The sequence below is a fragment of the Catharus ustulatus genome, chromosome 1 (genome assembly GCF_009819885.2).
Source record: "Catharus ustulatus isolate bCatUst1 chromosome 1, bCatUst1.pri.v2, whole genome shotgun sequence".
Classification (NCBI taxonomy): Eukaryota; Metazoa; Chordata; class Aves; order Passeriformes; family Turdidae; genus Catharus; species Catharus ustulatus.
Window position 1 is genome coordinate 84,461,379 of NC_046221.1, and position 13,414 is coordinate 84,474,792.

At 40.2% G+C, this 13,414-nt stretch overlaps 1 protein-coding gene across 1 annotated transcript in view; it reads right to left on the bottom strand.

The window, feature by feature from the left end:
* The window catches only part of TRIO (trio Rho guanine nucleotide exchange factor), a 257,013-nt gene that overhangs the window by 112,893 nt on the left and 130,706 nt on the right, over positions 1-13,414 (bottom strand). Inside the window, 4 exon segments of the mRNA XM_033082574.2 lie at positions 698-864; positions 1,628-1,823; positions 8,625-8,799; positions 9,716-9,885. Coding sequence (XP_032938465.1) covers positions 698-864; positions 1,628-1,823; positions 8,625-8,799; positions 9,716-9,885 — 708 coding nt within the window.

The following is a 13,414-nucleotide window of genomic DNA, read 5'->3' on the forward strand; positions in this document are numbered from 1 at the left end:
ACTATGACTAAGCATTGTTGCTCATCATCATACAGATGGTAAAAACATGAGTTTAACATTAGCTCAAATCACTCTACACCTCAAATACTTGAGTTGTATCTACAGAATATCACAATAATTTGGCTTGGAAAAAATCTCTAGCACCATCAAGTTCAACTGTTAACCCAGCACTGCCAAGTCCACCACTAAAGTATGTGTCTGTGTTTCATCTACATGTCTTTTAAATTTCTTCAGGGATAGTGCCTTCATCAATCCTGTCCCAGTGCTTAAAAACCAATTCAGTGAAAAAATTTTTCCTAATATCTAATCTAAATCTCCTCTGGCACAACTTGAGGACTTTCCTTCTTGTCTTATCAGTTTGTACCTGGATAAAGAATACAACTCCTATTCCATACATCCTCCTATCAGGTAGTTGCAGGAGCATTAGGGTCCCCCCTGAAACTCCTTTACTCCAGCCTAAACATCCCCAGCGCTTTCAGCTGTTCTAGACTTGTGCTCTAGATCCACGCAGCAGTACCGACCAGTGATGCAAGCTTAAAAATGCACTTAATGTTAACAGAGGATGAATTTTCTCAGGTGCTCAGAGTCCTCCCCTGCTCCCAACGAAGGACTTTATGCAGCAGGAGGTGTTTCCCCTCGCGTTTTTGGCAGCAGAGATCCCAGCAGGGCGGAGCTGCTGGGGGCGGTGGGGCCGTACCTGCTTGACCTCCGCCTGCAGGTGGCGCAGCTGCACGCACTGCTCCAGGTGCTTGCGGTGCTGCTCCGCCGCCACGTCCAGCTCCTGCTGCTTCTCGTGCAGGAACTCCAGCAGGTCCTGCACGCGAGTGGCCATGTCTACGTCTCTGTCGCACAGCAGCTCCACACCTGCGGTCGGGATGGCTGGTTAGCAATGAAAGCGAAGCTTCCCAACACAAACAACCCATTTCCACTGTTCTACACTTACAGTAATTTCACAAGTATAAGGCGCACTGGAGTATAAGGTGCACTTCCGGGTGTCGGCAAATTTCTGAACTTTGTCCATGTATAAGGTGCTCCGGGGTATAAGGCGTGCTTCCAGGTTCAGACCAAAATTTTAGTCAAAAGGGTGTGCCTTATACTCGTGAAATTACTGTAATTTCAAAGTTCCTTCTCCAAGTTCAACCTAATCCTTGGAGCATTGGACTACACGAGTATTGGGGTTAGCACTCTTAAGAAGTGCTATATGGCTCTTTTAAAAAGTTTTGATACTTGCCCTACATGACCATACACAGTGAAAAATATCAAATGAAGGGGTATAAGGAACAAAAAAGGAAGACATTACTTGAAAGCTGAAAATCTTTGCTTGACTGCATTGATCTGACTACCTCTAAAACTAACATTCCCTTATTTACTCCAGTTTTACTGACTTCCTGAAACCCTTTATTTAAAAACTAAACACCTTCAGGTGTTGCCAACTCTGATGGCATTACATGCCATGGTACCAGTATGTTCTTATGAGCAGCACTGAACGATTTGAGTATAAAGGAGTCCACAGGTCTCCAGTTTGCAGTTAACCAGCATCCCTGTTTTTTTCACATGTCCCATGGGGAGACAACTGGATAATTCTTAGAAAGCCACTGCCCAGAATAGCACAAAGGAGCCATCTTACCAGATGCCTGCACTTCATTGACATACTGCAGCAGATCCTGCCCTTGGTGGATGACATCAAAGGTCAAGTTATTCATGGTCAGGGCTTTGTCTGCATGATGCTGGAGCCTCTGTTCTGCTATTGTAAGATCTTCAGTGTCAAAGTCATTCATCTGCTGAGAGAGCTCATCATTCCAAGACTCAAGGTCTGAAATTATCTGGGGGAAAAAGGAAGGAGACCATGTTGAATTACCCATTACAAGACAGAAAAAAGTTTATTTCCAGTGTTGCACTGATGATTGAGGTAGGGAACTCCTGTTGCTCGATGTTGACATCACTGATCAAATTTGACATGGTTCAGACACAGGCTCTCTTGGCATGGATTTTAAATTTTGGCAAACAATCCAAAAGAACCTCTTTGAGAACTGCTACAATTCTTCAACCAATGCTTGCAAAACTATGGGTAGCCCTGCCTTCCTGAAGGTACTCCATCAATACCTTACTTGTGAAACAGATAAAGTTAACACATCTTTATCCCCACGTTTAAAGGAAAATGTGGATCTGGAACACCTTTTTAAATCTTCAGAGTGCATGAAGTAATAATTCACACATCAACAGCCAGCTTATCTTACAATTATGCCAATCTTGAGCCCTTTTATAAGAATGCCAGTTGTATCCTTCTGTGGGCAGGAAGGATCAGGCCAGACAACTGAGGAGCACTTACCACAAAAGGCTGGGTACTCAGTGAATCCAGCAAAACCAAAATGCATACTTTATTACTGAAATGTCAGAACTAAATTTGCTTGCTGATACTTTTCAGCTACACTTCAGTTTTCACATTTTAATCCTGGATTTTATTCTTTGCCATAGGATGTCCAAAGAAAGGTAGTTTAAAAGTTTTGTTTTTTTAACACACATCACAACAGTAAGTTCTCCTTGTTTGTCCACACAAGTGTATTTTTCAAATCATACTGCAAAACCTATCTGAAATGTAAAATATCCCTTTTAATTAGGATACAAAACTGGTTTTAAAGCTAACACACAGTGCTTAAAATTCTCATTATCAAAGTGGGTTGAGCTCATATGGCACAGATTCGATGCATCAGTTATTTCAAAAAAGTCTACCACACTTCTCCCTCAAGCTAATAATCAATTTTTTCCCAGAATTTTTAGCACAGTTTTGGCACCAATTATTGCAGTTCATTGGGAAAGCAAAATTATGGATATTAAGAAAAAAGTATGGCTTAGTTCCAGTGTTCTACAATTTCAGGAGTAGGACAAGCTTATGTGAATAGTGCTAAATGAGAGGAAAGTACCTATTTATGCAGCAAGACACAAACAAAAAGAGGACCTGACTTAAACAGCATTAGCAATCAAGTACCTAAGTGCCTAAATATTTAACCAGTCATTTCTTGTCACCAAAATTAAAATGCCACTACCCCTTTTCAAGTGGCTGTAACAGCTCCAAAGTTAGTGAGACAGTTAAATTACAAGATACATTCCAGGAAAATAGGTCTTCTAGAAAAAAAAACAGAATTGGAGAGATAGAAAGGTTAAATTTGTATAAAAGGTTAAAATTGTATAGAACTTCTGTAGTTTGCTACAATCTCTCATGAAAGCTTTTTTTCTATTCTGCTCACATGATGCCATAAAAAAATGGACACATCAAGCAATTAATATTAAAATTGTGGCACCAGTGAGTGAGCTACTTCCTGTTTTAAAGGTGTTCTGCAAAAAATTCTACTTGATTCACTAAGTATTCGAGTTTTACAGTATGTTGTGATGGGAGATACTGAGCAATTAAGGTAGCTTTCTGCAATCCCTAAACCTGCTCAGCTACCCCTGCTGAAGTGAAAACAAGAGAAACTCAAGTTGTCAGGGGTAACACTGAAAATAGAAAAGCTGATGACTGAAGTATTCAGGAAGATAGACAGGACAAGGTTTTTAGTCATAGACTGAAGCTCCTTTCATCTTCCATGTGCTCTAAACATCACACAGTCTATTTAGGCATTATGAGTGGTTTTCCCTCTAAACACACCAACAGGCTTCACCTTCCATAAAACCCTTAACAAGTTCCCTTCATATCCTTTTTATGTGGTCCATGCCCAATACCCAATCACCTTCCTCTGCTGGTTTTCCTAACAGCCCAGCCAGAGAAATTGCTTACTTTCAGCTACCTCCCTTTTCTGCTCTTGTGCATCTCAGCTCTGCTCTTCCCAGCTTCTCTCTGAAACTGTGTTCATTTATTATTAAAAGCAATAGAGGTCATCTAATGTCCATTTCTTCATCCATTGCACTATAGAAATTCTACGAAAACAGATTTACCATCTTATTTTCATCCAGGTCAGTTAACAACATTCAAAAGTTACCCTGAAGAAATATCTGCAGATGGACTTTATCAAACAGAAATCTGAGCATTAAAAAGGTTGCAAAATTCCATCATCGAAATACTATCTTTCGCCATTTTTCTAAACACCATTAGACAAAGGATTAAGATTCAACACAGCACATTTATGACACTGTTTTAAAACGAAAGCCAGTCAGAACAGATGCCAAACATTATCTCTTTTACTAGGAATTTAAGTGGGAATAAAGTAAAAAAACCAGTAAGCTCACAATATGACACTGATGTGGCTGTGTCAGTATTGTTATAATAATGACATAGATTGTAGTCACTAGCTCCTAAGATTCTCTTTACTTGATAGGAAAAACAAGCAGTTTCAAGGGGTCATAACTGTGTGTCCAGCCAAGAGGTTTCATTTACAGTGCCTTCAAAGAAAAGCCACAAACAGCCAGTAAAAATTATAGCTTTTCCAATGCTATTTCATACAATCAACCCCATGCTTAAGATCATGGCACACATGCTGTTTAAAAGCAGTTTGAAACACTGTGAACAAGACCAATACATTTCCTTTCCCCTTCAAAAGATCAGGATGCCCATGATTCAAATAAATAATGCCAGCATGTTTTCACTCTGAATCAAAAGGTAAGTAGTCAATGACCATCACAGAGAAGTTTCCTAACAAGGGCAGTAATTCTCATATTTTCCCAGTAGTGATTATGTGGTGCAAGGTGGTCTGTTTCAGCCCTTGCACCCACTGTGCACATCTGAAGGCAGAGTTAATGCAGAAAGAGCATTCACTAAGCCCCCTCTGCCCACACTTTTCAGTGCTTCCCCTAAAGTTCTGCTTTACAGACAGCACTTTCAAAGCAAGTAGGCTCCCATTTTGCTTGTAAAGTTTTGTCAAGACAATCAGCATTAAACAAACAGAACAAATGACTAATAGAAATCTAATGTAACTGAATCACAAATTCATACTGCTCTCAGGAAATGGACAACTCAGCACAAACAGGCTAACAATTTACCATAGCATGTTCCAAGAAGTTCCTAGTGCAGATTCTGAGCTGCCTCACATTGCTACATTCTATTAAATGTAAAGCTAACACTGACAGGAAACAAGGCAGGGCATAATACAGAAGGGATGCAGACTCTTTCATACTGAGTGGGAAAGAAATAAAGAACCACAAGTGTCTTCTCAGAAGTGTCTGCTACTCATGGTACCAAGTGATTACCAAGACCCAGTAAATATTACATTCTGAGGAGGAAAAGAATAAAAAGGGGAAAAAAAAGGGAAAACGGGAAAGGGAGAAGAGTTAGGTCTCTGTGATACCCCAGCATTTTGCATCCTCATCTTTTCAGCAGTGTGATTTAACAGGCATCTTGTAAGTACAGTCCAAAAATAGAGTTGAGATAAAGCTGTGAGCTGAAAAGTGTGTGGTATGCCCTGTGTAGAGCCCTGGCATAGGCCTCAAGGCAAGTTACAGACAGACAAAAATACTCAGACACAGATGAGACAAACACATTTCAGACTGTGTAGCTTGCCACCAGTGTTACCATCCCACTGGCTGGGTTCACACACACCTTTCTTATGTTCCTAATCACACTAGCAAGGGAATCTTCATCTACATTATTTTGCTTATTCTTGCCTTTAGTTAATACAGGCATTTACAAAGGAGTGCTTCCAACTCAGATCACAATGGCACTAAAAGCATGCTGAGGATAGAGAAGGTCAAGGCTATATGCCAAGAGCAAGGGGCAAAATAGAGACAGTACTGCAGTTACATCAATTTCGGAAGAGCAGGAGTATCTGGAAAGTTGTAGCATATAAGAAAGAATTTTATCAGCAAATGATACAGGAAGAGTAAGGAGAAGTAGAGAATTAACCCTGCCTGCAAATCTCACCACTGTCCCCAGAAGAACAGCTGCATGGTTTTAACCCTGTAGTGCTAGGGAAGCCCCTTCTCCCATTTTAGTCCGTGTAATTTTGCAAGCAGTAAGAGAAGCTAGAAATACTACTTGCCTTTGAGAATAGCTGTCCTCACAGGATGCTCCCCTGAATGAACTACTCCTACAGCCAAGTCTTAATTGACTGGACCAGTCACACAAAATCCTGGAGGAAGGAGAAGGTCAAAACAAGGTCTGCAAATTCCTAGCTGGCATCTGGCTCCTCCTCATTATCAAGTTACTTCAGCTAAGCTTCTGCTTTCAAACAACTGACCTGGAACTAGTCCCCACATTTTCCTCCTGGAAGTTTCCAAACAGATGTCTGCCTCCAGGGAGAGGGAAAAGAGAAGCGTGCTTTGCTGAGGAAGCAGAGAAGACGTGGTACAGAAGCAGCAAAACAACCAGCGTTTTGCTGAAGTCACTCTGCAGCCAGGGCCATTTTCTTCCCTGAAGGACTCTCCATCAATCTAAAATAAGCATGATTTCTACTTCCAAGGCATATAGAGAAATTATATCAACTCTTTCCACAAGGTAACTGGTACTTTGCTTTATTTGCCATACTGTTGTATATAGCAAAACGTAAAGCATGCCAAGTGTCAGGCTTAGAGAAAGTAAGACCTGTCAAGTGTGTGCAATTTTGGCCACTATATTATAAAAAATACACTAATCTATTAGAGAGAATCCTAAGGAGGGCCACAAAGAAGGTGAAGGGTTTGGAGAAGAGCCATACGAGGAGCAGCTAGGTCAGTCGGTCTATTTAGCTCGGAGAAGAGGAGACTGAGGGGAAACTTCATTGCAGTTACAGCCTCCTCATGAGGGGAAGCTCGAGGGCAGGTACCAACATCTTCACTCCTGCAAGCAGTGACCAGACTTGAGGAAAACACAAGAAGCAGAGCAAGAGGAGGTTTAAGTTGTATAGCAGGAAAAGGTTCTTCTCCCAGAGAGTGGCTGGGCACTGGAACTGCCTCCCCAGGGAAGTGGTCACAGCACTAAGGCTGAAGCGTTTGGGAAACACTCCCAGGCATATGTTTTGATTCTTGGCATGTCTTGTGCAGGGTAGGAGTTGGGCTTGATCTTTGTGGGTCCCTTCCAACTCAGTATATTCTGTTCTATGATTCTACAGAGTTAGGGTTTGCAGATTTCTCATGCAAAGTCCTATGGGCATCACCAAGTAGCAGTACCAGAAGTACTCCAACCTATATAGATACTGTCCTGAACTGAAGGACTAGAACACATCTGCAAAGCAGGGCTCCTGCAACCAGTCTTTTGCTGCTGTTGGCTTATGTAACCTACAACAGAGAGTAATCAACTTAATAGTGAACTTCACTCAAACCTTTATCCTAATTCTTCCATTAATTTTCTTGGTATGCACTACCCCACACAGCTGCCATTCCTTCAAACAAAGTGTTCTGAGACTATCTCACAGACATCAAGCACTGTTGATCACACCTGCAAAGATTGTATGCATATGTGAGACAGCTACTCTCACATGATCAAAGAAGAAAAGCTAGTCTCACATAATCAGAGTAGGAAACTCTCTGCAGACCAGTGTGAATCGCAAAATTAAAAAAAACCCCTCTTCTTAGTCTTCCTTTACACCAGAATTGTTATTGCTGTAGAGCAAAAACACTCTCACTTCCTCTGTGGGTAAGGATCAAGGAACTGTGTCTGCCTACTTCTGCACTGCCCCTAATAGTGTGCCTAGCTAAACCAGACTTCAGCCATGACACCAAATCCTGATTTTCAAAAGGGGGGAAAAACATCCAAACCGAAACATTAAAAACCTGAGACGCTATCACTAAAAACCTGAGAAGCTTTCTGCTGACTGCCTCTTCTACCCTAACATTCATAACCAACAGTTGCAGCTTTTACTATATACAAGCAAAGGGGTAAAATTATCACTCTAACGCCTGGTTTTCAGAATTTCAAGGTAAGTCATTATACATTCAAATAGGATAATTTACCAATGAATAACCCTGAACCTTATAAGGCACCAACTTGTTTCAGTTACTGTGTACAGCACTAGTAGTTTAATGAAGTCATATGAACTTAGCTGAAGTTTATTAATGCAACTCTGCTAACCTAAGCTCCCTGTGGAGTTTCATGTCTGTGACATGTTCCTGAACACGAACAGAAACTTCTCAACTGATAAGCCGTAACTCCCCTTGGAGAAGCTTAAAACCTCTTGAAGTTTTGCATGGGTGCAGCACTACAACTGCTATTGAATTATTTTCAGAGGTGGAAAAGAATTTTATTTTCAAAAAATGTCAGCCCATAGAACATTCCCAGTGATTAAGATAGATACCATTTGCAACTGCCAGCTGAAAAAAAGACTGCTGATTTGGAACAGGAAGAGAAGAGGGCTGTTGTGACTACAAAGCATCAGTTTAAAGGATTTGTACAAAACCATCCTATTCATATTAACTGCAGGCATATGGTTATATCAATGTAGATTGATAATCAAACTAATCTTAGCAGATGAAGTAACTGATGCATTATGATTTTACCTAACATTTGCTTAAAGATGCACTGAGAGCCAATCAAAAAGCTCAGCTCTGCTGAGCACTGAGCTCTTCTGTCACTTTCACATACAGGACAAAAGCCTTAGTTCAGGTAAGAATTAAGTCTATCAGTCATTTGAGCTACATGTCAATGCAACTACTACACAATCTCAGCATAAACATTTCTGCACAAGAGAAGTGCATGCAGTGTAAGTCTGAAAGCAAATACTCACATCTATTGCATCTCTTTCAAATATGCGGAGCTGCAGAAACAGCTCAAGTTTGATCTTGCGTTCTTGAAAAAGCTCCTCCATCTGAGATTGGGCCTCATCCAGCTGCTGCAGGACTGTCTCAATGTGGTTGATCGAGCTGTTATGGGGGGTCTTGTTACTGGAAATGGCAGAATCCCTATGCAAAGTAGAGAGAAGGGTGGGGGAAGAAAAAAGAACATTATTGAAAAAAAAAACCCCATACAATTTGAGTACTATACATGACCACAAGATATAAGCCTGCTTCAGATAAGGTTGGTGCAAACCATATTGCATGAAACCTAAGTCTGTACATATTTGTAAATAGAAAGTCAAAGTATGCTCTAGTACTTGAAAAAAAACCATTAGGAAGGTAATTACTTTCTTTTTTTTTCCTCAACTCGACATATAAAGACATTCTATTTACAGGAGGATAAAATTTAAAACCAGAGACAAATGCTTTCACTGTGAAAAGGAAGTAGCATATGGTAACTATTTACTTTACTGAATCTTCCTGGAAAGGAAAGAAAAATCAAAAAAAGTTAATTTTTAAAAATTATTTAATCTTTTACCTAAGTGTAAAATCTGCTAATTCAGATTTGTTAATCTCCTGCAGCAAAGGAGACACATACCAGAGCAGCTGGGAACCAAATTCATTTATTCAGATCATTTTTTACTGAAATGGACCGCAAACTTGGCTTTTACTACAATGAAGTTACTTGTCAGTCTGCAAAACAAATTCAAGTGTGTCTTTATAAAGAGGCTGCTGCTCAGAACTCAAAATTCTGTGGAGCTCTGCATATCAGACTACAAAAACACATTAATTGCTTCTATCAGAAAGGTAGCTTATGTCAACAAAATCTCCTTCTTGTGGCAGCAGTGTTTATAAGCTGAGCTTCCTGTAAACAGAGGTTTAGAGACCATAAGTACAGCATGAAAGATCACTGTAGTCCTAATATTTACAAGTTTTATTTATAGGTCATATCTTGTACTCATCATCTCTACCCTCAAAATAGAAAGAACCTCACTGAACATCAGATGAACACCAGGAGAGATTTAATAAAAATCTGTTTTACCTTAGTTGCTGTATGAGATCTTCTCCTTCTTTTATGACATTGACGGTAACCTGCAGAGTGGTTTGTTGTTGTTGACCAAAACGTTTAATCAGGTCTTGGACAGCCTCCACAGACTCAGCATAGACATCATCAAGCAGCTCTTTCTGTAGCTCTTCAAGCCACGTCCACAGCTAAAGGAAAAAGGAAAGAGCAAGAAACATAAGCCTGAGGATCAGGCAGTCAACTATTCCAAATCCATTTCCCTGGACAAGAGAAAACAGACTGAGGTGGCAGGAAGAAAGAGGATTTGTTTTTCTTCATACAAAAATCTCATCCTCCTATTAATGAAAACAAGCCTTGTTTCAAAAAAGGTTTTGGTTCTTGAAAATACCAGGAAAGCTTTATCCGTGTTGCTAAGTCACCCTTTCTTCCCCATTTTCCTTCTACAGAACTGAGCGTATCTGATTGAGCAGCACAGAGTTCATAGTGAGAATCCCATCTGCAGCTCTGCGCGAGAGTCCCTGGGAGAGAAATGCTATGGTAACACTCTCTGAGAGAAGGGAGGAAGGAAGGAAGGAAGGAAGGGAGATGTATTGTAGCCACCATTAAATTTGCACTGCCAGGCTGACACTGCACACAGACAACATAATACTTTTCAGTGGCTTTCAAAAAAAGGAAAAAGAAAGGACATTTCAGAAAACATAATACAGAGACAAATCAGATGGGAGAAGTTACTGTTCTATCATGATGGTGTTTGCCCTCCTGATTTCAGTTTTGCACTATTACAACAAAAATCACCATAAGCAATTCTATCAGTTAATTTGACATTCTTCCACCCTGCTTCACATGTCCACATATCCCTGCTCAAAAATGCCTACGCACCACAGTTTACACAAAAATCCCTAGGTACACACTGGGCAGGTATCACTGCTGGTCACGTGAAGAACCCTACAGTGTTCTTTTCCACAATTTCATGATGGAAGCTGTTGCATCCTAAGCTGTGAGTGAAAGTCATTCATCAGCAAACCGTCTATTGTGGAACTGAAAAAAAGCAGCAGGAGCATGGCTGTGTCCTGCAACACTCCCATGAGTAGCACCAACATCACACTGAAACAGCTGCTCTCACAGGAAGCATTCAAACCCGGTCCCTCCTGTCTATTTTACCATCCCATCCCGAATGCTCCTATTCCAAGAACAAAAGTGTGGTTTTTATCCCAAAAGAGCAACTCTGATCCAGTCAAAAGTATCCGATCAAAGGTTGGATTTTGACGACATTTTAATCTCTGCCTTTGAAAATTTTAGACGTTTTGAACCTAATTAAAATGTTAACATTGTTAAAATACGTAACTATGCAATCAAAACTGGTTTAATTTCAAAAGAGAGAAACTTGAATGTTTTCTTTATTTCTTTGCTAAACATTTTCAACAGAAATAGCCCTTTCATGCTGCTGTTTGTATATGTATGTTCTGGTCATAAAAGTTTCCTAACTAGTACATTAAAATAGAAAACTTAGTGAACGATTCCAGGTCTTGATTAATTAGTTAATTTAAAACTTTGTTTTAAAATCAAATGCCAGTTTTGGTATCTCACAGCTTTACATGCCTCCTGCAGGTTTTGAGTAAACCAAGCTATAGGCTAAGTTTTCATGACTGGGATGAATTAATGAGATTTAACCAGACTCTTTTCTACAATCTACTACCCCGTCCTCCCCAAACCAGAACTGTGTGTTCATACACAGTGTTTTTCTGACTACTCATATGCTTCAAAGACAATGCTTGTCACAAACCTGAATGCAACTTCACAGTTGTAAACACCACAACACAGTAGTCTTTTTTATTAAAAGGACCACAAATCAATAGAACTTAACAAGTGGGTCAGAAGCACTCGTCAACATTCATTCCAGCATAACCCAATGCAGCATCCAAATTTTCTTTTTTTTCCAAATGCGTACTTCGGAATGCAACTTTAACTGGGAAACAAATGAACCTTAAGAGCAAGAAGCCTGAAAATACAACCTGAAAATTTTACTCAGTGCCCAGGGGTCATGTATTTATTCTTTTCCTAGCTTGTGAAGTTTATGCCTGAGCCATAAAAACAGGATATCGAGTCCGAGACCTTCCAAATGAGCTGGTGTGTACACATAACCAGTACAGCTTGCAACTGTGTAGATACAGGCATTTGAGAGCAACACTTTGATGTTTTCTGCAACTGCTTTATGCTGGCTGGAAGACATGGTTAGCTCTACATGTTTACATACACTCCATGCTTACTGCGTTGCCTACAAAAGGCCAAATTTACACACATTTACTCCAGAGGAACTGGGATTGAATAATTTAGAGTCTCTCAGATTGTATCAACGTTTACCCCCTGAGTGCCTTAGAAGTACCTGTACTGCAGCTCAAGACAAGCCTGAGAGCCACTTCAATTTTTAACAACATGCCTTCTGTAGCTGCGTTGTGCCAGACCTCTACAAGGAATACACCTCACCTCTTCATTTCTTAACTCTTCACATACACTTCAGCCACTTCTATAACTGGATGGAGATCACGCAAAAGCAACAGAACCTACAACCACAGAGTTCACCTTGGATGCTGGAGACCAAGCCAACAGAGGGCATGCAGACCTTTCTCTCTGCACAGCCAGCTCAAGGTAACACCACCTGCCTCGAGCAGAAGGACATGGGCACCAGCACAGTCAAGTGTGACGCTGACTGGCTTAGTGCCTGGTCAGCGTGGCATCACTATAAACATGGTACATAGCCCCAAGGTACCAAAGGGCTCAAAAATGCACTGTGTTTGCCTAGTCCACAAGCTGAATTGCCCACTGCTTAGGAAACAAAAACATCTTATGAAAAGTGCAGAAAGAGAAGGAGAGTAATTAGTATGCAATACTTGCCTAGCTGTGATTTATACACTGCTGAAAGTGGAACAATTTAAGCCATTTCTGAAGTGACAAACAGCTCTGAAACAGTTGCATAGCAGAAGTTACCCTAATACATTGCGAAAAAAACTTTTAACATTTTTCCACCAAGTAAGTTTCTCACAAAAATCTTCCCCTCAAAATAATCTACGTGTTTATATACAAAAGTTATGATAAAACCACCACAGATGAATAAAACTGTCAAGTTATTAAAGCTGCATAGAAATTCATGCAATGTACTGGGAGAAGCTTAATTCTGAATGTGTGGCAGTAGCCAGCTGGCTTCACTGCAGCTTTCAAACCAGAATGAACCCTGGATATACTGGAAATTACATAAATTACCTTGTTTTCAGATACAAAATTAAGGTTGAAGACTGTACAAAGTTGCACAGCAAAGCCAAAAGAAAGCAAATCCTTTACAGCAGGGGGTGAACAGAGACTAGAGCTTACCCACACATGTTCAGCAGTGCAGAATTACAGATTTTACAGTGCAATGACTTTCTGAAGTAACACATTATTCCATAAAAAAGAGCTAGGCAATAAAAATCCAGTGGGGAAAAAATCACAAACTCATCATTAAAAAACTATTAACTTTCTCTCGGTGTGAATTTTTGAGCAAGTTCCGAGCAACTTCCAGTCATGTTTTTTCCTATTCTTTGTAAGAAAAGTAGCATGAAGATCCCTAAACAAACCATCAAGTCCTCTGATCTCAGTAGGAACTTTATCCAGTGGCAAGACAGCTCTAACATACAGTGAGAAAAACTGCATACAAAAACTCGATCCAGTCACAGAAGGAGGTTC